The sequence below is a fragment of the Tripterygium wilfordii genome, chromosome 3 (assembly GCF_013401445.1).
Source record: "Tripterygium wilfordii isolate XIE 37 chromosome 3, ASM1340144v1, whole genome shotgun sequence".
NCBI classification, from domain to species: Eukaryota; Viridiplantae; Streptophyta; class Magnoliopsida; order Celastrales; family Celastraceae; genus Tripterygium; species Tripterygium wilfordii.
The window spans coordinates 3,927,330-3,955,007 of NC_052234.1; the positions used below are offsets into that span (position 1 = coordinate 3,927,330).

Below are 27,678 nucleotides of genomic sequence, written 5' to 3' on the forward strand. Positions count from 1 at the left end.
GCACACATGATTCATTTGGATTCTAATTAAATCCATTAGATTTCATCGCCCAATCAAATCATATGTTCCAATACCTAGATGACTGCTTAAGTCTATAAATAGACAGACTACTTAAGCTTGTTAACCATTTTTTGTTGGCCTTCAGCAATGAATCCGATAGGTTGCACCATATAGATGCTTTCGTCTAGATGCCAGTGAGAAAAGCCGTTATGAAATCCATCTATCATATCTCATAATCAAAATGAGCTGATATGACGAGAAGTATTATGATGCACTTAAGTATGGCAACAGGTGAGAAGATCTTTTCATAGTCTACACCCTTGTTTTGGATATAGTCCTTCACCACCAACCTTTTCATCTACTCCTCTTTTTCTCTTGTAGACCCACTTGCACCAGATGGGCTTCATTATAGTAGTTATGTTTACAAGACCTCACACTTTGTTAAAGTACATGGACTCTAACTCGGATTCCATTTCCTTGTGCTAATGGTTTGTATCAACATCGAAAACTGATTTTTCGTAACTAGTGGGATTTGGCTCAAGTTCGTCGAAGACTACCATGAATGACTCTTTAAAGTACATGAGCCTGTCAGGGGGTCACGAGACCCTCCCACTACGACAAGACTCCGTTGTTGCATCTAGTATTGTTTCAACTATTTGTTCACTTTCTACTGGAAACTATAATGTTGGGTTCTTTTTCTTGTGGTACAACCTTTCTTGGTTCACCACGATTTATACATTCCTCTTCTAAGTATTTAGTTTTTGTGCTAATGAATACTTTTCGACTCTCATGATTGTAGAAATAACCACCGCGAGTTCTTTTGAAAAATCTTATCCATTAAAATAGCTCAGCAACTCCTTTTTTACAAATTTAGAGGTTTCGCAATTTCTTATAATCTACAATTTCAATCCAATGGTGGAGAAAAAATTAGACAAATTTTAAAAATTGAAAAACAAAAATATAATGTGAGGTGACATATCTTCCAAACCATTGAACTCAAATTGTAAACTTTACAATTTTAAATGAATTACGAAACCCCCGAATCCATTTTTTACAACTTACAAGTTAGTTAACTTATTTTGATAACACAAAAGGCCTTTCAAACAAAGCCAATATCTATTTGTCCATCTACTAGTATCAAGGAATGACAAATACATTAGACACCAAGTAATGGCATTCAATAACACTACAAAATGTTGCAAGGCAGATTAAGAATGGAAAAGGTTGCTAATTAGAAAAAGAATTATAACAAGACGGATTACAAGAAAGAGAGTGAATAATTTAGCAAAGAGCAAAAAAGAATCATTAACAAGACAGGATGGTTTAACTCATATGTTTTTTGAGACATTAGGTACCACAAAGAGCAATAGATAGATCTAGGTTAACACTATGTCGTCCTGAAGAACACGAAAAGGCCTCGCTGATGTCGCTTGTGGAGGAGACATTACTTCTCTGGGAGGAAAAAGGATGGCGGAGTGAGAGGGACAGAGACAACTCGCAACCCTCATTTCCTTCGTCTTCTTTAGCACGTCCAATCACAGTATTCTTAGGTGTGCACGTTGCCTTTGATTTGTACGTATGGTCATCCCGCTCTGCAATCTGTGAAATTTTAACATGTCAATTGCAACGTACTTAGGGTAAACAGGATACACACATACTCAATTCATACGCTTACACATCAAAGCCAGAATTCACTAGAAATTTGTAGAGGAATGCATCAATGAAATGCAATCTATGCATGCACACATTCAAGTACAACACAACACAATTACCAGTAGATTTCGATATTGTAGTGATTACAAAAATCAGCTAAGCTTCGAAGTTTTGGTTTTTGAAGAAACTTAGATTGATTAACTCGTACCTCAAAAAGTAAAACCTAACAAATCCTTTTTTTTAATGGATTAACATAAAAACACAACTATACATACAAAAAAAAAGTATCATGCCTGCAATTGATCCATGAAAAGGCTGTCCTGCTAGAAGTCGAGATTTTTGGTTCTAAAGAAGTAATTTCTGCTCCAATCCACTAAATAAATACTAAGACTTATCCAATTTGTTGGCTACCCTAGTGAACGACTACAAGAGGGGTCCCCTCCATAAATAAGAATATTAATGCAGTGGACCACGGAATGTAAGTGTTCAAACAGTCACAGACCTTTTGTAATCACACTTTCCATGACAGTATCCACCTTACTGGGAAAAAAAAGGCCTAGAAAGTATCACGTGACAACAGAGGATCACATTGCCGTCCCCAACCAAAAAAAGAAAGAAAAAAAAAATCTTCTAAGAATATGTCATGCACGTTCATTAGGGAAGTTTGGTCAAGTTAATCAAGGAAAACAAATGGATGTGTTGCATGTATTAATAAACAGAAGCCAGAAGGTATGACTGCACACATAATATTCACTAAAGCCTGTGAAAGTGTGTACATGTTCTGTACACATAATATTCCAATTGCTACCACTGGTCACAACAGTGTGTACATGTTCCGTTAACAACAGCGCGTGATAGATGAGCACTATATGCACCCCATTTTTAATTAATTGCACCCCACTCTAATGTATTTTTAAAGGGTTGATGAAGCGTATTTAGTTAAAAATGAGGTGCATTATTGCCCAAAAAATAATAATAAAGTGGTATTCTGGTATTCTATTTTAGTTATAAAAAGAAAGAAAGTGATATTCAGGTATTTTAATACCCATGGTGCTATTTTGGAAAAATTCTAAAACCAATAAAAAAAAACTAAATCCCAGCGAGAGAGAGAGAGAGAGAATAAGCGTGCGTGTACCTTAATGAAATCAGACTCTTCTAATTCAACAGAATATTTGGAAGAGTTGTAATTAAGATCGTGCGGCTGCGGAGGATATGTGGTTTGCTCATGATCTGATCTGAACCGTCCATTGTTTACTGTTTCTCTTCTCAGGGACTGCTGCAGATAATCAAGCGTTTCACATACACTTTCTTTGCTGCATTGCAGGTTCTGACGACTCCTCCTGGTGTCATCGATTCTTGGCCTGCCGAGAAAACAAAAAAAAAAGAACTTCAATACGGATCAGATTAAATCATTGTTTGTCTGTGTGCAAACTACTTTTCTTTTCTTTTCATATATAAATACATATGTATATAATGGAGAGATCGTTATAAAGTTGAATAAGCTACCTTTTTAACGGGAGATGGCGATGATGATATGGACTATAGAGAAGCTGCGGAGAATCTGATTCTTCTTGTATGGATTTTGAAGCTGATTGACATAATCCCATGTCATTTACTTCATGATCTAGACAACCATCATGGCCCTCTAAAGCTTCTTGCTTTCTTTGTTTATTGAAACTTTTATCTGCTCGCCCATATAAATACACATTGTGGAAACAAAAAAGAAAAAGAAGCATCACATGTGTGTCTTTGACAAAATGGAAAAGGGAATTGAAGCACAAGGCACATTCAAAATTAGGTGATGTGGGTTTGTTTGGGTTTCATGGAAAGTGCCAATACTAGAAGGATTTGTAAAGGATATAAGGTTTCTTGTGTTCACCTCTATTTTGGCATCGAAGTTTAATGAACTAGAACTGCGAGAGATAGTTAGATAGATAATAAATGAAGTGATTTCATTTTCCAGCAATTGTTTTCCAAAAGATATGACAAGCTTTGAAGCTTCATAAATTTGGCTGAGAACCCATTAGTGGAAAACTATAAATGAGTCCTGGTCTTTAATGCATACCACCACAGAAACATAGAAACCTAAAATTATTAATGAGAGGAAAAAAAATTTCAATAAGATTTCATACGCACCTTGCCTCCCCAAATCACTCCTCATGCTTCTATACATCTGGGTTTTAACAACCAAACTCATCAGAAAAATTGAAGCCAAAGATTTCTAAGAACAATAATCAATAGAGAGAGGAGGACTAGTAATTTACCTGGAGATGGCTCTTAACATGTGAAATGGTGAGTCCTTTCACATCCATCAACTGTAGAACAAGTTTTGGTGTGGCCTCTACAAAAGGAATAAGATAAAAGAAGAAGAAGAAGCATATCATCATATTCAAATCCAAAAAGGACAACACACAAGAAAAGGTCAAAAATAAGAAAAAAGCAGAGAGAACATACTGTCTTGACCACCAAGCCTTTCAATGGCATGAACAAAACAACGGTGAAGCTCAGGAGTCCATCTCAATCGAGGAAGTTCTGATCTCACATACTGCCTTACAGACCCACTACTCCTCCCACAACTACCCATTTTTTTAATCTTCAAACACTACAAAGTCCACAACCTTATATATATGGGTTATATGGGTCTGTTTGGGAATTTCTTTTAATATTGTTGGAGATGTCTTGGTATACTAAAGCAGTATCAGAGAGAAAAGAGAACGAGACAAATAGAGAAGAAAGAGAATGAAAAATAAAGATCACGAGGAAAGTGAAGAGACGAAAGAAGCTGTAAATTCCTCTGATAATACCCTCCTCCCTGTCTCCTGCTGCAGAGCTGCTGCTTCTTTTTGCTGGTGGAGAGAGAGAAAGAACAAAAACAAATAAATAAATAAATAAAATCACGAGTCTCTGCTACTCTTTCTCTATCTGTTTTGGCAGAAGAAAAATCATTACAACTGCTTTGCTTTGACCTTTGTTGTTATATATTATAATAATAATAATATAATACGGCCAACGTCGTCATGATCACAAAAAGCCACAAATAAAACAAAATTCTATTTAATCATTAAATTCTCGTTTTGTTCCTCTTAACAGTACTCCTCCCTCTCTCTCTCCCCCCCTTCCTGTGTAGGTCTGTCTTACTAGGACTCGGGAGTTGGGACACCCCTTTTGACTGTTCTAATCCTACCAGACTATTTTACCCCTACACATTTTCCTCCTTATCACAGTATGACCCTTTTTTTCAAGACGGTGCTGTGGTAACTTTTGTCTTAAATTACCAATATTTATTTGATCCGACTTAAATTGTCTTGTAAATAAAGGAAATGGCTTAAAATTTGGTCATTATACAATGTAAGTTTGAGTACAACTTCTATAGATGAGGAAGAAAATACCATGACGAAAACCCAATTGGGCCTCAAGGAGATTCAGTACTGGAGAGCAAATTAGGCTAAAGGGAAAACACAAAAAAAAAAAAGCTAGTCAAAACGGGAAGCCCTCCTAACTCCTAAAGTGCAAGCCTGATTGATTTGGCCTAAAAGCTTTAAGCTAGGCTTTCCTGTCAAAAAATACAAATCGAAGAAAACAAGTCAATTATACAGGCTATAGAAAGAAACGAAAGCTAAACTAAACAAGTTATTATAATGAAAAAAACGTTGACTGAATCCTCACCGTCCAATTCCCATGCAAATCCAAAATGATACGGAATCAAGTACAGATCAACGGTGAGGATGGACTTAAAGAGGAACACGTCAGGTGGGGACAAAAGAATGATCATGTGTGGAACAAAACAAAGAAGTTCCGTATTTGGAATTAAAGAATTTTGAGTATTCAAAATCTTGAAAATCAAATCAGTCGGGCCTCTGTCTCTTCTCTAACTTTAGCGCTCTTTGCTGAGCTGCGTATAGGTCGGTATTTAAATCTGTATTTGTAGGCGCAACCTTTCTTCACTGGCGGTGCCAACTATAGGAAGACTAGTCCGGTGCGATTCTTCAGCTACATTTTATATTCCAATATCTGAAATTTAAAGCATAAAAATAATATTATTATTATTATTTCTTTAAATATTGGAGGTCAATTTAGATTTTTCTTATTTTTAAGTTATATTTTCTTACGATGTGGAATTTTGCTTCCTTTTCCTTTCTTTTTTTTCTAAGAATATCTTTTTCCTGGCCTATTTGTGTGTGCGAACATACCGATGTTCAAATTCTCTATATGTCTATACCTAAATATCAGTATAAGCATAGATATTTGTAGGCCTTTAAATAAATGAATTTTGTGTTTTCTTTTATGTTTTGCCTAAAATCATCAATACCCACAAATAATAGCATCAAATGGATTAACTAAACTAAATAATGTAGAGAATCAACCAATAATAAATCAAGAGTCGCTCTCCCGCTTATCTCTTAGATCCCTCCACTCTCTCTCAAGTGTTTACCCTTTGAAAGTACTCTTTCTCTGTTTATTTCTCTACGAGGTAGCCATGCCAACACTCACTTGAACAAAAACCCTAAAAGATCTATTTAAAGTGATGTCCCGAAACTACAGATTTGCGACATCTGTCTTCAAATGAACTATGCTTTTCAAATAGTATCATTTGTTGCTGTTCTAACAACTCTAACTCAATGAGAAAAATTCCACAAATCTCTATCTTGACAAATACTGAGTGAGCAAACATCTTCATCTACTCTAAACAAACTCCACTAAGTAAGAACGAAACAAACCAACCAATCAAAATGTCAACGAGCAAATACTCAACTTGAGCGAACACATTTTCTTCACCCTCGATCTGTCCTTGAATGGATAGGTAATAAGTTGCAATTGATGGATTACAAGAGTCATATTATAAACATCACTGGGTGGACAATTAATTGATTAAAAATATCGTAAGTTTTAAGGAGAGTATCAATCCTGAACGAGTACGTGCTGAATGCTAACAAATTAAGCCTAAGGCCCTGTTTGGTATAACTTTTTTTACAAGCATTTATACTACTTACTAAAAGTAGTATAAATGCTTGTACCCATCCAAACAACAATTCTAAGGCACATAATCCGAGAGATTTCTGTGCAGCATTTTATGCTACTTTTGAAATGTTAAAATTGTCGAGCATTTCACTAGCATTTCTCTGTTTTGTCCCCATTAATTTAATTTCATTCCACTTGTACCCCTCATATCGTTAAAGGAAGAAATGTGTTAGGGCTCACTTGGATGCTTCGCCGTGCTGGTAGTCAAGTTCATCGATGCGCGAGGAACATCAAGTCGATTGGCAAAGCGACGCCACCGCAATCGGCAAGAAGAACTTTAGCTCGACAAGCAAAGGTAATCTTCGTCCATCTCTCCTACTCTCGCTCACCGTGGATAGATCGATCGATCGTTTAGGGTTCTCATTCAGACCTTTTCATTTCACATATTTGCCTAATTGCCTAATTGCCTAATTTGTGTGGTAATGGATTGCCTAGTATAGATTTATAGATCGCGCTTTGAAATATTGTTGCATAATAGTTTTTACAATGGATCAAAGGAATTTGTGATGTATGTTAGTTATTAATCTATGAAAACATGTATGAATTGAAGTATTTTCACTTATGAATTGAATTATTTTTAGATTTTTATATAATTAATTAATTATCTGTTATTACGAAATCATTATTTAATTATGTTCTTTAAATTAATTATTTTATTTTAGTTTTATTAATTAATTTTATCTATTTATTTGTTATGTTTAAATACATTTATATGTCTACATAACAACTAAAACGTTGAATACCCCTGTGCATAATTTGTCAAAATATGTCACACAACATAATTGTTACCAATAAAAATTCATCCAAACACTTCCAAGCATTCATGCAACATATTTGTTATTAAAAATTGTCTAATATTTCTACTATCACAATTTATGTTAACATATCTGCTACTTTCAAAAAACTTTACCAAACTAGGCCTTAGAAATTAAAGCAGTTAGTATTTTTGTAGGTAAAGAAATTAAAGTGTGTTTGGGAAAGATAGTTTTCTTCCAATTCTCTTGTTTGAATAGTTTATAAAAAATTAAGGAAAAAGTTTTGAAGAGGATTGAGATAAAAAATTCATTAAAAGAAGGGATTTGAGGAGAATTAAGAGGAATATTTTCTTCCCTTCTCTTTTTTGCCCTTTCCCTAAATCCTTGGATCCAAACACATTATTAAGGAATTTTGAAAGTAATAGAATAGTGAGCTAGCTAGTTAGAATGATGAGTTGGTGCGTCCTGGTGTCAGCACGAGAGACAAAACGCATTTACTATATATAAGCGGCCACGTACGAACCTGCTGTGACTGGTGCAGCAAATTCAAAGGCGGGAGAGATAGAGAGACTCTCTTCTCTTCTCTTCTCTTCTCTGTCTTAAATATAGGGAGAATATCTGTGATTGTGTGTAGGGAATTATCATCAAACTGTGACTGTGCCTCGGGATACGAGCATTTTGTACATGCGTATCCACCACGCGCATTCATTGCTTCTCCCCTCCTCTCTCTCTTGCTCTATAGACTATTTACCTTCATGATTCATTCCTACACACAAACCTCTCTCCTTTACTTCACTGCCTTCGTGATTTCATTTGCCCGGTCTACCGGGTCCTCTTTCTCACTAGGGTGGCTGAGGACTTTGGCTTAACTCTATGACTCGAATCCAAATTAATCTGCGTAAACACCACCATGACTGACTAGCGACTAGGCTCAATGTTCCACCCTGGCCTGATCTGATCTGATCAGATCAGCAGATGTGCAATACGACGTCGAATCAAACTGATCGTCTGCGTCGCATCACGTTCCGGATGCCGAAAACGAGAGCTGTTAGCGTTGACATTCTTTAAACGTGTCAAGAAGCAGCGGTCTATATAGTGTTGGAATCCATACAAAATCTCACATCAGAAGATTATAAGACATGAGGAAGCCTAATTCATTGACTTAAAATTTGAAGTTAGATGAACTTTTTTACATTGTCAAATAAATTAATATGTGTTAGGTGCATGTAATTTGGTTTGGTCCCCATCCAAATTACTATAACACGTGGATGGTCACCGAGTGGGGCTAAGTCTAAGCTAAATCCCTGGAATGCTACGTGTCAAAGACACAACAAAAGCAAGTAGTAGGGACTAGGGACAGAATGGAAATAAATGGGGAATTAATTAAGGCACTGGAAAGAGTTTTTACTTTTTTAGGTCTAGGGAAAGCAGTAGAAGAAAAAAAGAAAAATAAAATAATAAATTCCAGGCCATTGGATTGGAGGCAGAGAGGCAGAAAGTGCACGAAGCTGAGCTGAATTGAATATCTGATCTGTTTGAGCCAAACCCCACTCTGTATTCTCTGTTTGCTATGTATGATGGAAAATGTCAGACAGAAAAGAAGAGAGGAGTAATGAAAATTCCTGCACCAAATTGGAATGATTGAAATTTGCATGCACATAATTCCAAAAAAAAACCCAACTAATTTATTACCCCTTCTCAGTCTGAACCTGGACCAAACATTTTCTTTTTTATTATTATTTTTTTAATTAACAACTCCAAAATATTAATTAAAAAAAAGGTATTAATTATGCATTGAGCGGGTCCATTTGGATGGAGATTCGCCAAAATCAGCTTGGATTCCATCACCCCCTCTCTCTTTCTCTCTCTATGTGTTGACTAATAGATGTAGAGAGAGAATGAGAGGATAAATATTGTATGTTATAGTGTGCATGATAAGTCTAGTCAAATAGCCGAGCTATGGGGAGGAGGAGTGACGTAGACTACGTGTTTCTTTGTCTCTATTTGACATCCATCTTTACAAGTATAGTCCCGTCACCATTACTATTTACTACTACTCCTCCTTCAAAACCACCTTTTTATTTGTTTTTACATCTACATGATTCAATAGAAGTTTAAAAAAACACATATTGTTTGATGGATGGGACTAGATATTCCCAAATACAAAATTCTCCAATAAAGATTTGACGTGTTAAAAAGAGCTACCCCTACTAATTTTCGAGTCCTCATTGACCAAAAGATACAATACATACCACAATACAATTTCATTTATATGAATATTCTATCAATGTTTGGGATGTTCTTTACAAAAATCTTTAGGTACTAATATATGTAAAAGATATTCATATACACTTTATATGTGAATATAGATAAACACAAAATTCACTATTACGTTTGAAATAATTAATCACAATTAGATTAACAAAGTTAGTTAATAATAACTAATAAGTCAATATAATTAATAACATATTATACTGATACATTAACAATTAACAATTTAACATAATAATTTTCAATTTGAGGTAATTATACTGATCAATCGATATGTAGACCAATATACTGGCTGATCGAATCGATTCTTGATCTATCCAATAGATTAGTGATATTTAATTGAGTCGAACTTATGAACTCTTCGATTTCCCGTTCGACCAGTCGGTATAACCAGTTTTTTAAAACACTGGTTTTTACGTCTGCATCATTCGACAGAATTTTAAAAACGTATTGTTTGATGGAAAGGACTAGTATTCCAAATACAAAATTCTCCAATAAGAATTTGACGTCTTAAAAGCGGATACCCCTCCTAAGGGCAAATGCAATGGTGAAGTGGTATTGGGCCAACAAAGATATTGTCTTTTGCTGATGTGGCTGTATTGTAAAATGTGTTTTGCTTATGTGGCTGTATTGGGATAAGTGTTTTACTGATGTGGATGTATTGATATTTGATGTTTTGATGTAGTTTGGTTGTGGATAATATGGAGGAATGGAATGTTGTTGGGTTGGGTGGAAAGAGAAAGTGTGTGGGAAGAAAAAGTTTATAGAAATTTGTGTTTTGCTGATGTGGCTGTATTTGAATTCGTGTTTGACTTGACTTTTGGTGTAATAGAGGTGGGACCGGGCCAACAAAAATGTTGGCCCAGCAAATTAATTCCCATTGCATTTGCCCTAATTTTCAAGTCTTCTCATTGACCAAAAGATACAATACATAGCCCGGTACATGGTATAAATTTGTTGAGATGAACCAAATGTATTGGATGATACATTATATTGACGTGATTGAATATTTTGTTGATGTGACTGGACCAATAAAATATATCGATACAATTACGTAAATTTGTTAGCTCGGTTTTTTAGTGTAATTGATGTAAGACTTAATATTAATTTTGGTATAGTTGTGAATATGGAGGAAGCAGGGCCCATCAAGTAAGCAAACATGGGGGCAAGCCATTGTCCATACCCCCATGTTGTTCCCAACAATGTTGGGACAACATAATTATACCATTGTAAAGTTTTTTAATCCATTTCCCATTCTATGAGACAATATATACCATTCATGCCCGAGCAAAATGCAATCATTGTGATTGCTCTTAGAGTAATTGTAATGGTGTCATTGTCATTGAGACCATTAGAATTATTGGGAAGTGTGTTTTGGTATGTGGCATGGGAAGAGATATGAAAACCACACAATGATGCATATTTACTTGTTTAGATGGTCAAGAATGTTGTAGCCAAACAAATTAATTTTCTCCAAAAATGGATGGGGGTCAACCAAAGATCATGCCCCCCATGTTTGGTCCAACAAAACAAAATAACCAAAGTGACATTGTTGTGCCATCATTTTGATCCATGACCCAACAATATTTACGATAGCCACCCCACTCAATGAAACTTTAACCCCACTCAATGAAAGGGCTGGATCCGTCCATGAAAGAAAGTACAGACTTGACTTGTGTATTATACTTGAAAGCTATGTACAAAGAAAAAGGTGGGATGAGGAATGATGACTTAAGTTGCCAAAGTCGATATAAAAATATTACGTATTCAACATTCTTTAATCTTTAGATAATCTAGGGGAATGAACAATGATTGAAATATTGATGAGAAAATTAAGGTTCCACAAGCTTGACTTTTCCCATGTCGAGGCAATTGAATTAGGTAGAAAGAAAGTTTGAATTATTGACGATCTTGGCTTTTTGGTGGTGCAAATTGTGCGCAAGTTTTGGCTAATTTTACGTCCACATCTTATCCAGCTATTTTTAGCTCCCACTTTCTCATCATTGTTAAAACATATAAAAATGACTAGAGTGACGATTAATTAATTGAGATAATATCGCTATTTTTAGGGTTGGTAGGACGTTTTTATATTTCTTAACCACGTTTCTTTAAAGCTACCCAAATCTGGAAGTTCCTTATAAAATAATGCATTTGTACATGCATGCAATACGTGGGCTCACGTCATGGACTCGATTTCCTATAAGGGTTTTGCTAAAACTACCACATCGGTAATTGTTGGAAATATAATGCAACATATAAAGGTGGGTCAATCACCTTAAAACATAATAATAATTGATTTTTCAAATAAATTTTGGAGGCCGGTTGGGCTGGCTCCCCATGACCTAACTCACAGAGGACAAATCTGTGAGAGACCAATTTCAATGGGTTCAGATCGGACAAACTGTTGTGGGTGGGTGAAGGCCCAAAATCATAAGAGGTTTGATTGGATTAATGTTTTATAGAGTTAAGTGAGGAGGGTTAAGAAGGGAGAGGTAACTTCACCTTGATTTCATTGTAGGAGAGGGAGTTAAGTGGGGTGAAAGAGGGGGGTTCTCTTTCGCTTAACTCTACATTTTGTAACCTCTCAACTCGAGGGTTTTGTGAGGTGAAAGAATTCAAATTGATTCATAAAATTTTTAACTCATTTCAATTTTAATAGGGGTGTATTCTTTAACTCTCCTTAACTCTACCTTCTATCTTGACTCAAGATAGTCCCCCTCCCAAAACTCCCGCACCCATAATCTCCATCCATTAAATCTACTATACTCTTTATTTTTCAATCCAAACAAAGTCTAAATTTCATCATTTGAAATCTCGATGACTTATTGTGTGCATTTGCGTATGCGCAATGACATGAGAAAGAAAAAAGGAAATAACACAAATAGTAATGATTTTGACCAAATCTTAAGTTTTTTTGATAGTTTTTCTTTTTCTTTTTTAACCATTAATAGTAGTAATAATATTATTATTAGTGTGAGAGGGGACTCGAAATGAAAATCTTATCCAGCTCTAATTCTAAAGAGTAATTATTAACCATGTAGACATACACTAATACTCATAAAATTGGATAGTTTTTTTTGGTTGACATGATTATGTGTAGACTCTACATTTATGATTTACCACCCAATAATAGTATTATATATCTAGCTAGGAAGAAACAGAGAATGCTAATTAAGTTATCAACTTTCGAAACTAAACGCAAGTACGTGCAATTAATCTGGGCCAAAATTAGCCATAGACTTCTATGTCAAAGTTGTTGGGTTTGCACTTTTCTTTCTATTGACTTGTTTGCCTCTTTATATGATTCTCTCCACGAAAAAGAAAAAAGAAAAAGAAAAAGAAAAAGAAAAAGAAAAACCAATTTGTCTCCAAATTAATGATGTCAAGGTAGCAAATATTCTCATCATCATAACTTGTTGAGATGGTAATGTAACTTTTCAAAAACCTTTGGTACAAGAAACCTGAAAATTCGTGAGAAAAATCTTCTCCTTTGAATTATAAGAAAATAAAATTAAGTATTAGTATTCAATTTTATTATGTCATAGGATTCTATTTCTTCTCGTCAACCATTGTTAAATATCGTGTTTATCACATATTTCTTAGTAATTTAAGGTGTTGTTTGGTATCTCTTATAAAAATTATGAAAAAAAAAGTGGGACAAAAAATGAAATCATAAATTTGAAAACTTGTTTTGTTGCGTACCTAAAATAGAAATAAAAACATAAATTTGATTGAAGATGAGATCGTCATAATAGGAGATGTCGTGAAACCTTTACTCTTGATTCCCAAAAATAGTCAATGCTAAGTTTGAGTCAAATATGAGCAGAAGTCACCAAATGATCCGCGGGCTGAAGCCAAGCTAGAGCTCTCGGGTAAAAGCCATGCCCAAATACGAAAAGAAATCGGGTATGAGTAGTTCAAAAATACTTATGGGTGAGCTAAACGAGCCCAACACCCAAATCGAAACCCGAATAATGACCTGGGCCCAAAACCCGGCCCAGGATCAACCCGGGCCTAAAGCCCGAATAATGACCCAAGCCCAACTTGGGATCAATTATTTGTTTTGGTCAACCATTGTTATCCAATAATTTGTTTAGTATATTTATTAAGTTAAACCTACATTTATCTTTAAATCAATGATCATTCAGAATGAATTACTTTTGTTACTAAAAATTCAGTAATCGATTTCTAAATCTAATAACAAGTCAAAAAATTAAGTGAAGACGTGTAATAATTGATCCCATCGTTATCGGTACAGAAATCTTCTTAAGTTGGTACTGTCAGAGATTTTTTATTGAATGAAAGTGGACGTACCAGAGTGGTTTCATTGTTTAACAATTACAATAGCAGTCTTTCCAATGCTTGAAAAGTCACACATTCTGGATGGTTACACAATATGGTTAACCGATCGATGATTGAATTAATTGTTATATGTCAGGTGAGATACGATAAGTCATAGTTATTATCATTAAAATTAGTGATTGTAAAATATTTTTTACTTTTCTTATTATTGTAGTAATATAAAATATTGTATATAACACAATTAAAATGATTATAGTGTTACATATCAACTTATATTCACTCGACTATATATTAACAAAAGAAATAAAAATAGTACGAAAATTTTTTCGAGAGCACTGCTCCCAAACCCCGTGATGCCCCCCTCACTCCAAATCATGACTATGTCCCTGAATGGATGATTACCAAATTGTGCAAGCATACGTTTTAATTGGTTTTGCATTCATTTGTTTTTTAAAACCATGATGTCTATACAACTATTTTAAAAGTATGTGTACTTTAGAGAGAGACACAATGATTCACAAGGATTAAAGGAATATAAATTACATGTTTCGCTTTTGATCAAGTATCTGTTATATCCTACTATACAATTACCATTATAACTGATAAGCAATCTTGAAATAAGGGTGCAAATTTGTCTCTTTTTTTTTTGAAAGGGTTGCAGCACCCTATATTTCCATTGATGAATAAAAAACGGCAAGTGACAAACAGGGACAAATTTGTTGGTGTAAAATTGTCTTTAGGACATTGCTATTGCAAGCCTCAAATTATCAAATTTTTATATACTTTTTTCTGGTGTTCATTTTGTTGTTATACTTGTTCTAATTTCCAACAGTACTTGTGGACTATATATAATAAACACAACCACACTTTTTTGTTTGTTTTGATCGTAATATTTGTACACTCTCAATTTGTGCATGGAGTGTGGAAATTTTGAATTAGGGTTACGTTGAGCACATTAAAATATATATATTAAGGTAATGTACATTCTCAAATGGTCTGGGGATATATTAGATATATATATATATATATATATGATGATTGAAGAGGATGGAGTGACCCACTTTGTTTGACTTTATGAATAATATGTCCTTCAACATTGGAATTAGGTGGTAATTGAGTATTTTAAGGTCGATCTTTCAGCTTGTTTTTTGTCTGATTGTTTTTTCCTTTAAGTTTTTACACACACATAATATATATATATATATATATAGTCATGCACGTAAAAGGACTAGCAATATACTACAAGCCAAGAAATTGCATAAGCTGACGTGTACTATAAGAATATCATCACAACGCTTGACACGTGGCATGTTATATAATAGAATTAGTGTCTTCTAGAAAATCACGTAAAAATCAAAGTATTAGGTTTAGACGATCACTTTTAGTCCGAATGTGGCAGCATTATGTTCCCCTTTAGAAGATTCCATCATCTTATCCTACTTTTACATAGCTTAATTATTTTCTTATTAATATATAGATGTATATAATATAAATAAATTTTTTATATATTAATTGGTTCTACTTACATTACATTGGCTTTCTTAAAGCAAACATTTGACTACAAAGAGAGCTAAAACTTCAGGAAAATGACATACCAACCACTGGCAATTGTTGGCAGGCACTAATACGCCACGTGTCAAAATGTTTATGTGCATGCGCGCACGTGTGCATTTATATGTTGCAAGAGAAAAAATATTCGGGGAAATGATATTTTTCATCCTTCACAGATGGACTGTGTAACAACACAGTCACTCACGTTTCAAACGTAACAATCGAATCACTGATCTTTGTGAGTCGTAACTCGATTGGTTTTGGGGCAAATTCGATTAGTCAATTTGTTGACCTGTCAAAAAAAAGTCAAGCATAACTGTTTTTATAACTGATTTTGCATACGTGACTTTTAGGTGTAACAAAATAGTCACTGACAAATTCTCAGTGTATCAAACTAGTCCCATATAGATTCATATCAATAGAAGGAAACAATACTGAGGGTACATGGGCATGATGTATTGCCTACCAATGGATCTACTTTATGGCCTAGGGTGACTGGTGATGTGGTTCTCCCACCAAAAGCAAAGGTTGTGATTGGGAGACCAAAGAAAAAGAGAAGACTAGAGCACGATGAGTCTATTGACATCAAAAATATGTTGGGCCTAATGGCTTAGACCATGAACAAAGCTCATGGTGCAGCCTAATGGAATAATCTTATGAGCCCAAGAAGAGTTGTGTTGGAAGTGGTCCACAAAGAGTGGGAGAAGTTTGTGGCAGTTAGAGAAAAGTGGTATATGTGGCAGCACATGAGAGAAGTAAGGGAAAAATGATGTGAGAAGATGGTAATGACTTCTAACTGACAAACATGACGCAAATGAGGGGATAACTGCAGCAAGATAGTGGGTTATGGGAGATTTTCGTGCAAAATAAGGCCTATAAAAGCTGGTGGACAGACACAACAAAAAGACACAATCAACAAATCAAACAAACTACTCAAGCTCAAAGGTCTTTCCTAGCATTCCAATTGCTTTCCAAATTCTTACCAATTTCGAGGAAACATCATGTTGTTCATTCCAAATTACTTTGTATTTGCAAATATTTCTTGTCAAGTTTCAATATCAACTATCGTTGTGTAAATTGTGCTTGGTGTCTACCTATTTATCTTCATTCCAATCTCAATAAAATGCACTATAGTGGAGTTGGGGAACTTAGAGTTCGTTCAATTGTCTAGATAGAAGTTTGATTTACATTCGGTGCATTTCATTCAAATTATTGTAGGAAACTGTAAGCCTCGGCACACCTACAATTCATTACCATCTTGGGCCATTTTTTGTGTCAACAGAGCCAAAAACTAAGTGCAAGCTTCGAAGGCGGTATCCTAAGCTAAAGTGCACAAAATGTGGAAAAGAAGGGCATAACAAAAGAACTTGTGACAGACAACAGAATCAGGTAGTATAATGCAAGTTTTATTACCTCTTCCTCTGTTGTAACTACTGGAGCTGGAACCTCTGCAAGAAACTCTGCTCTAGTTAGGTCAAAGGTGGCAGTGAGAATATCAACAACTATTGATACCTTGAGAGCTGCAACTATGGAATTCTATTGATATGAATCTATATGAGACTAGTTTGATACACTGAGAATTTGTCAATGACTATTTTGTCACATCTAAATGCCACGTGTGTAAAATAATTATAAAAATGGTTATGTTTGACTTTTTTTGATAGGTCAACAAATTGACTGACTGATTTACCCTAAAACTGATCGAGTTACGACTCACAAAGACTAGTGATTTAATTGTTACGTTTGAAACGTAAGGGACTGAGTTGTTACACAGCCCATTTGTGAGGGACCAAAAGTATCATTTCCCCAAAAGTATTCTCACCCCCACAAATTGGTTATCCCACCCTCCCAATCATTGATTTGAATTTTTTTATTATTATTTTATACATGATTTGATATTTGATTCATAATAGGAGGCATCAGGTAACCATCTGTCAATGCCAATTGAACGAAGTGATTACCATTCACAAGTTCTATTGTGATAGTAATACATACATGTTGAGGTGGAGGTATAGAACGCAGAGACAAAAATGTTAACCACTGTTCATAACTAAGTACAATGTGGTTTTACACGTTCTTAGTTATGAATAGTGCTGGACATTTTTGCCTCTGAGTTCATACCTCCACCTCAACATGAACATATTACTATCACAATAGGATTTGTGAATGGTAATCACTTCGTTCAATTGGCATTGACATATGGTTACCCGATGCCTCCTATTATGATTCAGTGGTTTAGAGACAAATATGATCATGCAACATACATTAAATGTATCCGTTAATCTGTATTGATGTGATGTAATAAGTTTGCTTTAATTAATTGATGGGGGTGAGAAAACCAATAATGTGGTGAGAAAACTAATTTTTAGAATGAGAATCAAATGTCAAATCACACGCAATAAAATAAAATAAAATATAAAATAATAATAGAAATTAAAATCAATGATTGCCGGGTGGGATAACCAATTTTTGTGGGTGAGAATACCTTTTCCCATGTTGCAATCGATGCCTTTCCAGCTATTATTAAACTTTGGCTTTGCTTGGATTGTAAAATGAAGAGTACTAGAGTAGAGTTAATGGAGGGAGAGTTAGGGGGTTATGGGAGGAGGATTATCTTGACTCACCCTTACTTGGGTAGGAGGTAGAATTAAGAAGAGTTAAGTTGAAATGGATGAAAAAAATTTTATGCATGCTTTTGAAAATTATAAACAAAATTTTCTCTCATCTCACAAATCTCCGAAATTGATGTGTTACAAAATGTAGAGTTGGAGAGTTTAGTAAGGGGAAAAGTTCCCCCCACTTAACTCTCCCTCTAACAATCCAAACAAGGTGGAGTTACTCCACCCAAGATTCGCCCTAGTCATTTTGATGCCTAAAGCGGCACGGTATATTGGTGGCTTGGTGCCCTATTACAAAAAAAAAAAAAGAAATTAATTCTCAACTATCAATTTGGAAAATCCCAATATCACAACACCATGCTAATGCCCCACATAATTTAGAGGAACCGTAGTTAAATTGTGAATCTTGCAATTATATCTCCATAATTTAGAGGAACCACAGGGTTCGGGGGCAGTGGCCCGATAATTTTTTTTGGACTATATGTTGTTTGTGAACATACAATTCAGTAAATATAACTTCTTCTGTAAGACTAATAGCCATTTTAACATAATTGTACACATTATTTTGTGTTACTAAAAATTGATAGATAACAAGCAAAATAAAAATATATTTGACGATCATTAGTTTTAATAAGTAAACTGAATAAGAAACGACCTTTCTAGACTACTGAATAAGGAACAACATCAATTCTTAAGCAACCATAAGTAGAGACAAAATAGACAAGATAAAAAATAAAAAAATAGATAAGATAGACAAAATAGAGACAAAAAATGACTTGTGATTTTTGACTTTTGAGACAAAATAGAAAATAAAAAATGAAATCTTAAGCACCATACGTGGTGACAAAATAGCCAAGATAAAAAAAAACCAAAAAATGAGGCAAGAAAGACAAACTAAAAATAAAAAAAGACTTATTGACTTTATGAGACAAAATAGGAAAAAAAATGAAACACGAATGCTGGCATTGAGATTGGAACCCTGGTGCCTAAGGTGAACCAATAGATACATATAATAATAATAATAACAATAATAATATTATTATTATTATTATTATTATTTATAATTGTGGTGCCCTTGGGTGTGCTGGTGCCCAAAGCCCTAGTTTTAATGGGTTTGGGCTAGGGTCGGCCTTGACTTCACTCTCTTTAACCCTCCTCAATTATCTAAAATATCAATTCAAGTAAGCCCTTTAGGTTGATGAAGACGATTATTTGGTTTTGGTAATATAAATGTATTGAAAATTAGGACACAATTTACCAAAACCTATATTTACCTTTATGTGACCACAGTTAAGTTTGTGTATTAAGAAAATATGTTCATTAGCATATGGTTTCATGAAATCGCTCCCAATCTAACTAAAGGAGTGTTGGGATTAAAAATCCTATACTGATATGACACTTGTATGATAAGTTAAACTGTTCAGTTAAAATAATCTTAAGGTAACCTTCTGGTAAGCTTAAGAGATTACCAGATCTGAATCTGTAGTTGTGTTTGCTTAAACTCCACAGTTTGTGTTTGCTTGAACTCTATCTCTGTATTGATTTGGAACACATTTTTATTTAGATAAAATTGATCTGGATATTATCTAATATAGGAGATGTGATAGGAACAAAGTATTGAAGTTTGATATGCACTCCTTGTGGTTTAGTTGTTGGATAAGAACTAATGTCTATTAATTGGATATATATGTGTTGGTTTTTATCTTAATCATGTGCAGCAATTATCTTCAAGATAATCATCTGATCAACATTTGAGATTATCAGAAGTGGTTCGTGGTGTCTATATATAGCACATCAACATGGAGTGAAGTATCGAAGCTTTGAGAGAGAAAAACCTAGAGAGAAATATTTTGTGTTTCGAGTCTGTTTTGTTTTTCCACTCTCCTAGATATTTTGATGAGTGATTCATGTCTATATTCATTATGAGAGAGTGTGAGTTTCATGTTTGAGTGCTGCTCTGTTGATTTCTCTGACTGATCCATAAGAGGAAGAAGAAGAGCAAAACTGCACTGTTTCGAAATAACCTACGCAGGCTACCTCAGAAGTTACCTAGATCGTACTTGAGTACAAAGTCTCTTGGAGGCACCAAGAGCAATTGCAAATCATCATTGGTGTGTTGATTTGGGGTTAAAGCATACGCTGAGTCAAGTTGTATGATCGACTCGTAGCTAACGATAGATTATAAACTTATCTTCACGTAGTGGATTGCTTTGACAGGCTGTTTGCTTATAGACCCGATGTAATACCCCGAACTTCATTTCTTTTAGAAATTAGGTATGACAAACACGTGTTGAGCATGTATATATATATAAAATCATTAGAAATTAATACCGGGTGATTTGGGGGGTGTAAGGGTAGTTTTAAAACTGAATTTTTTGACTACAAAGGTAACCGTCAGGACAGTTTTTAAAAGCCGTCCGGAAAACTATTGAAGAAACCGGAATAGGGCATTTTCAGGCAGAGGTGTCCGGACACCTCCCAAAATTCTGCACCCGAGAATTTGTTTTAAACACCCATTTTCGCGATTCTTTCAAAATAACCGACCAAAACAAACTCTAAACCTCATTTTCTCTCAAATTTCCTCCCTCCCATCAATCTAAGATCATCAACCAAGGTAAGATTATCCTCTTTCAAGTTGTTTCAAGTTGGATTTTTAACTTCTCTCTCTAGCTTACATATTCTTAAATCCCGCTCTTTGTTCTAATCTTTCAAGGTTTGAACCCAAACTCAAATCCATGGGTTCCCACATCATTTGAGGCCTAAAGGAAGCTTGAATCCCTTCCCTTTACTTGTTTCTACAACCTTGGTAAGTTTTCTTAAACCTAAAAGCTAGTATTTAAAGATTGGGTGATATGGGATTTTAGGGTTTTATGGGTTTTGTAGATTTGGGGGAAAATCTTTAAATTAGATGAAATTAGTGATCTAATAGGTTGATTTAGACTTGTTTATGGTTGTATTGTTAGATTATATTGTTGATTGGAGTAGCAAGCTTGAGTAGGTGAAGTTCAAGAATTTGGGGAGTTTTGGGTAAGAGAAGGTAATGAGTTCTTGATTTATTGGATTAATTTGTGTTAGATATGTGCAATTGAAGTTGTTTGTATATTGATTGGAGGATGGGTTTATCGAATAATAGGTTGTTTGAGGCTGGCAAAAGTCAAGGTTGAGTATTGATTTACATAGCTAATTTTTGGAGTGCGAGGTAGGGAAATTCCACCCTTTGTTATTCTCTTCGAATATGTCTTCCTATTGAGAACATTTATTCTTCCCCATTGTTCATTATGATGCGTTCTCGCCTTAATTTGTGCCTAAGGGAGAATAACCCCACTTTGTGATATCTTTATTGTATGATTTGAATTACATTGCATACTTACGTGTTCAATCTTCCATTGAGCATGAATTACTCTTGAACATACATCATGTAGTAGGATATGTATATATGTAGGTTGTAGGTTTACCCTATTGCATAACCATGTCGGACATGCTTTGTAATTGCATGGAAGATGTCGGGTATGGACCCGTATATCTCCTAGTTGTGATTGATGTGAAATGTGGAATGCCGTGGGCTGTTCAGGGTTCCCATGACTACGGGAATGCCGGTGGGCCGGATCAGGATTTCATATGTGCTTGAAACACCATGCGATGATGCCGTTGGGCTGTTCAGGGTCCCGATATGTGTAGGGATACCGGTGGGCCAAATTAGGATCTCGTATGGTGTGGTTATCTACTTGTGTTTGGTGTACATGATGTTAGCTATCATAGTGTTGCATTTGTGCCTTTCTTTAATATTTCAGCCTTATATTATTCACTTACCCTTTATGATTCCCTACTGGGCCTTTCGCTCACCCTTTTCTTTCTCATATTCTCTCCTCACAGGTGAGTCTAGTTCCGGTACTAGGGTCTCGGATCAGGAGGAGGGAGCGTGACATGGATGGACCCCTGGAGAGTGATTGGAATAGATAGTTCTAAACTTGATTTATGTTATTACTATTTGGTCATATCTATATTTCTTAGTTGAGACGTTGTGTGATATCCCTATTCTTGACTAGGGGATGAACAGTAGGGAGGGTTCTCCATGTGATCGGGACTCCCGAACCGGCTTTGTGGACTTTGTGTCCTGACGATTTCTTATGTTTGCTGGATTGCTATTTGTGTTGGATGTTGATTATATATGTTGTTGTGTGGAGAAATTATGTGTGATTGTTAGGTGGCCGGAGGCCCTGCTTAGATGTGAGAATTGATTGATGCTATGATTGTTAGGTGGCCTGAGGCCCTGCTTAGAATTGAGAATTTAAATTTTGATATGAATTGTTAGATGGCTGGAGGCCCTGTCTAGGTTGTGAATATATTGGTGATTTTGCTGCGTGTTTACCCCAGGTTGGCATCCTCCGTAATATGGGGAGGTGCTGTCGAAATTTCCGGTGGTGTGATGATTGAATTTATTAGGGTTTGATGGTACCAAAAGTAACGCATTCCGGGTCAGGGCGTTACATTTTGTTATCGAAGCCAGGTTATGAAATATAGGATATGTGTATGGGTCTAGAGAAGTGTGTATAGTGTGTTAGTGAGTTTCCAGGCCATGTCACGACCTCCACTGATTCGATATGTATTCTTTCTCCATAAACTCTTATTTGAGTTTGTTGTTGAATTGCATTATCTGTGGTGATGCAGATGGATACCCGTAGGATGACTCGATCTTCTCGTACAACGGAGGCCCTTAGTGTCGAGGGTAGGCGAGGGAGACTGAGAGGTCGAGTTAAGGGCCGAGGTGGTAGGATGACACGTATTACTAGGCGTACTTCTAGTATACAGGAGTCAGTACCTGATTCTGATACAAGGACACAGGAGGAGGGGATTGTACAGGATGTGCCACATACAGGGATGGCTAGCATGCGAGGACCACGGTTGTTCCACCAGGGCAGGCGCGGGAGACCACAGGTGTGCAGGTGACACTCCCTACTATTGAGGAGCCACCAGCATCTATGAGGGACATTGTGGAGATAGTGAGGTCACTAGCTCAAGTAGTACAGACTCAGATGGTTAGGGCACCAGTGGACCGTAGTGAGGGACAGCTTTTAGGAGTTGATATTGAGGATAGAGCTGTGCCGAGCCCTGGACGAGAATTATATGAGATGGAGCAGCTACGTAAGACAAATCCCCCGAAGTTTTCTGGGAGAGGGGAAAGGTTTTGAGGCTGGGGAGTGGTTGCGCCAGATGAGCAGGCGATTGGAGACTTTGGCTATACCGGACAATAGGAGGATGATGTTGATCTCATAGTATTTGAGGGGAACAACTTTTGAGTGGTGGGATTCCTTGGATCAAAGGAAGAATGATTTGACTTGGGTGTCCTTTGAGTTACTATTCATGCAGCGGTTCGTGCCACGACCTTTCCAGGCGGATAAGGCCAAACAGTATCTTGATTTGGTGTAGACACCCGAGATGACAGTGTCACAGTATATCATGAAGTATGAGGAGTTGTACAAGTATGGGAAGAAGTATGCTCCGGATGATGAAAGCAAAGCTAAGAAATACCTAGATGGTCTACTCCCGAGCATTGGTAGGATGGTGATTGCTTCTAGGGTGAAGACTTATGATGAGACGGTGGATATGACACTAGAGTTAGATCGAGGAGAGCGTAACTCCCGCCAATATTGGGATATGCAGAAAGGTCGTAAAGCTTCAACAATTAGTGGCAGTGGAGGAGATAGCTAGAAGAAATCGGGGACTGAGTTTTAGGGCTTAAGGGGCCAGAAGGTTGAGCAAGGCAAAGGTTCGGGGCCAAGGGATGGCAAGATTGTGTGTTACAAGTGCGGTCGGGAGGGCCATAAGAAGAATCAGTGCACCGTCATGGAAGTCAAGTGTTATGGGTGTGGTATGGTTGGTCATAGGAAGCATGAGTGTCCACGGGGTGGCAGAGCTTCAGAGCAGTCATAGGCATTGGGTTTACCACCACCAACTTCTACTCCAACTCTTCCTTCTACTGTTCTGTTAGGAGGAAGGGGCGAGGTGGGGCTAAGCAGCAGACAGCATTGACTCATGGGAGAGCATTTGCATTAGGACACCATGAGGCATCTGAGCATCCTAACTTCATTGGAGGTACCTTTCTCATTTCAAATTTTTGGGCAAAGATGTTATTTGATTCAGGAGCTACGATATCATTAATTTCTACATCCCTTGCGCATGCATTGAGTTTGAAAATCTCTCCAATGAGGCGAATGTTTACGGTAGACACTCCTTTTGGGCATTTCACCTCATTGGAGGGTGTAGTTATTGATTGTGTGTGCCGGTTTGGTAGTATGGCCCTAAAAGTTGATTTGTATATCTTAGACTTCAAGGATTTTGATGTAATCCTTGGAGTAGATTGGTTAACAAAGCATCATGCGTTGATGGACTTTTGGAAGAGGAAGGTCACACTTAATGTATCGGAAGGAGGGGTGATACAGTTACACGGGTCAAAGGGTGTTCCATGTCCTCACTTCATGGACAACTTTTCATATCAAAATTGTAGAATCACGAGTTTGATTACATCGGCACCTAAGGGTGATGTAGCTACTCCGACGGGTGTGGTAGAAGAGTACATGGATGTATTTCCGGATGAGTTACCTGGACCGAAGAGGGAGATTGACTTTACCATTGAGTTGCATCCAAATGTTAAACCAATTTCGATTCCACCATATCGGATGGCTCCGGCAGAATTGAAGGAATTGATGACTCAGTTGGAAGAGTTGTAAGATTTGGGGTTTATTAGACCGAGTGTGTCCCCGTGGGGAGCATCGGTATTATTCGTAAAGAAGAAATATGGCTCGTTACGGATGTGTATAGATTATCGGCAATTAAATAAGGTTACGGTAAAGAACAAGTATCCATTGCCATGGATAAATGATTTGTTTGATCAATTGAGAGGTGCTAGGCATTTCTCTAAGATTGATTTATGTTCGGGGTACCACCAATTGAGGATTAGAAATGAGGATATTTCAAAGACGGCATTTAGGACACGATATGGGCACTATGAGTTTTTAGTGATGCCATTTGGGTTGACAAATGCTCCGGCGGTGTTTATGGATTTGATGCAAAGGGCCCTTCATCCTTTTTTGGATAGATTTGTGGTTGTGTTCATTGATGATATTTTGATTTATTCTCCAACGGTAGAGGAGCATGAGGAACACTTGAGGTTAGTATTGCAAACGTTAAGGGAGAATCAATTATATGCTAAGTTGAGTAAATGTGAGTTTTGGGCTACGGAGGTGAAATTCTTATTCCATGTGATTAAGCAAGAGGGCATTGCGGTAGATAACGCTAAGGTTGAATCCGTGTTGAATTGGGAGAGACCTAAGAATGTTTCGGAGATTAGGAGCTTTTTGGGATTATCGGGGTATTATAGGAGGTTTATCCAAGACTTTTCGCTTGTTGCAGCACCTATGATGCAACTCATGCGGTAAGGTACACCATTTGTGTGGTCGGATGAGTGTGAGAAAGCTTTTAAAGATTTGAAGGGTAGGTTGACATCTCCACCGGTATTAGTGGTTCCGGAGAGGAGTGTAGGATACCAAGTGTATTGTGATGCTTCCGGAGTGGGTTTGGGTTGTGTGTTGATGTAAAGAGATAGGGTAGTGGAGTATGGTTCTAGGTTGTTGAAGATACATGAGAAAAACTATCCGGTTCATGATTTGGAGTTGGCGGCAGTTGTATTTGCCTTGAAGCATTGGAGGTATTATCTTTATGGGGAGAAATTTGAGGTCTTTTTGGATCATAAGAGTCTTAAGTATCTATTCACCCGAAGAGAGTTGAATTTGCGACAAAGGAGGTGGATGGAGTTTTAGAGGACTATGACTTTAGTTTACAATATCACCCGGGTAAGGCAAATGTGGTTGCGGATGCATTAAGTAGAAAGCATAGAGTTGCTAGCTTGTTTATACATGAGTGAGGAATTGTAGAAACAATAAGTCAATTTGGTTTGGAGTTGCAAAGTGTAGAGGAAAGGGTGTATTTAGGGTAGTATGACTTCTAGACCAATGTTGATTCAAAAGGTGATGGATGCACAAAATGGGGACCCGATTTTTGATACATTTGAGGAGGACTCCGGATGGATTCGGGGTGATGATGGAGGTGTGAGGTTTGCGGGGAGATTGATAGTACCCGATGACAAGGAGCGACAAGAGGAGATCTTGAAAGAAGCACACCATTCTCAATTTGCTATGCATCCCGGAGGCACGAAGATGTACCAAGACTTGAGAAGAAACTTTTGGTGGAGAGGCATGAAGGCCGATGTAGCTAGATTTGTGGCAAGATGCTTGACATGTCAACAAGTGAAGGCGGAACACCAAAGGCCGACGGGTTTGTTACAACCCCTACCGGTGGCACAATGGAAATGGGAGATGATCACTATGCACTTTGTGACAGCGTTGCCGATGACACCAAAGCAAAATGATACCGTTTGGGTGATAGTTGATAGATTGACCAAATCAGCTCACTTCCTACCGGTGAACAAGACGGACACTTTGGAGTCATTGAGTACATTGTACGTGCAAGAGATAGTGCGACTCCACAGAGTGCCACTATCCATTGTGTCCGATCGAGACCCGTGATTCACGGGTAGATTTCGGGGTAGTTTACAGGAGGCCTTAGGGACATAGCTGGATTTCAAACGCCATATCACCCTTAGAGTGATGGGTAAAGTGAGAGGACTATCCAGATTTTAGAGGATATGTTACGTACTTGTGTGGTAGATTTTGGTGGTAATTGGGAGAAATACCTACGTTTGACAGAATTTGTGTACAATAACTCATACCAGAGTAGCATCAGGATGGCACCATTTGAAGCACTTTATGGGAGGCCTTGTAGATCACCACTGTGTTGAGCGGAGGTTGGAGAGAAAGTAGTATCGGGACTCGAAATGGTGAAGGAGGCGAGAGACGAAATTGAAAAGATTAGAAAAAGGTTGACCACGGCTCAAAGTAGGCAAAAGTCCTATGCGGATAAGAGGAGAAGGCCATTGGAATTTGCGGTTGGGGACAAGGTATTTTTGAAGGTTAGTCCACGACGAGGCATTCAAAGGTATAGCAAGCAAGGGAAATTGGCACCGTAGTTTGTAGGTCCTTTCGAAATTCTTGAGCTAGTCGGACCGGTAGCCTATCGTTTAGCTCTTCCACCAAAATTGGCTAAGGTTCATAACGTGTTTCATGTTTCCATGTTACGAAAATATGAGCCGGATCCATCACATGTTTTAGATTGGACTACATTAGAAGTAGAGGAAGATGGAAGCTACACTCTTCAACCGATGAGGATTTTGGATCGAAAGGAAAAGGTCACACGATCAAGTACCATACCGTTGGTAAAGGTCTTGAGAATGCATCATGACACGGAAGAGGCGACTTGGAAGCTTGAGTCGAAGATGAAGGAGAAATACCCACATTTATTCACAAGTCTAGGTATGTTTTAATTTCGGGGACAAAATTTCTTTAAGGGGGAGAGGATGTAATACCCCGAACTTCATTTCTTTTAGAAATTAGGTA

The 27,678-nt window shown here is 36.8% G+C and overlaps 1 protein-coding gene and 1 pseudogene across 1 annotated transcript; one reads left to right on the forward strand and one right to left on the reverse strand.

The window, feature by feature from the left end:
• LOC119995536 overlaps window positions 1–27,678 on the forward strand; it is a 198,402-nt pseudogene that overhangs the window by 155,689 nt on the left and 15,035 nt on the right.
• LOC119990072 (myb family transcription factor MOF1-like) lies at window positions 1,160–4,543 on the reverse strand. The gene is made up of 6 exons (XM_038835892.1): window positions 4,108–4,543; window positions 3,918–3,994; window positions 3,790–3,826; window positions 3,160–3,337; window positions 2,789–3,014; window positions 1,160–1,599 (listed from the first exon to the last, which is right to left on the reverse strand). Exons 1-6 carry the CDS (start codon window positions 4,235–4,237, stop codon window positions 1,348–1,350), a joined length of 900 nt encoding a protein of 299 aa, XP_038691820.1. The 5' UTR covers window positions 4,238–4,543; the 3' UTR covers window positions 1,160–1,347.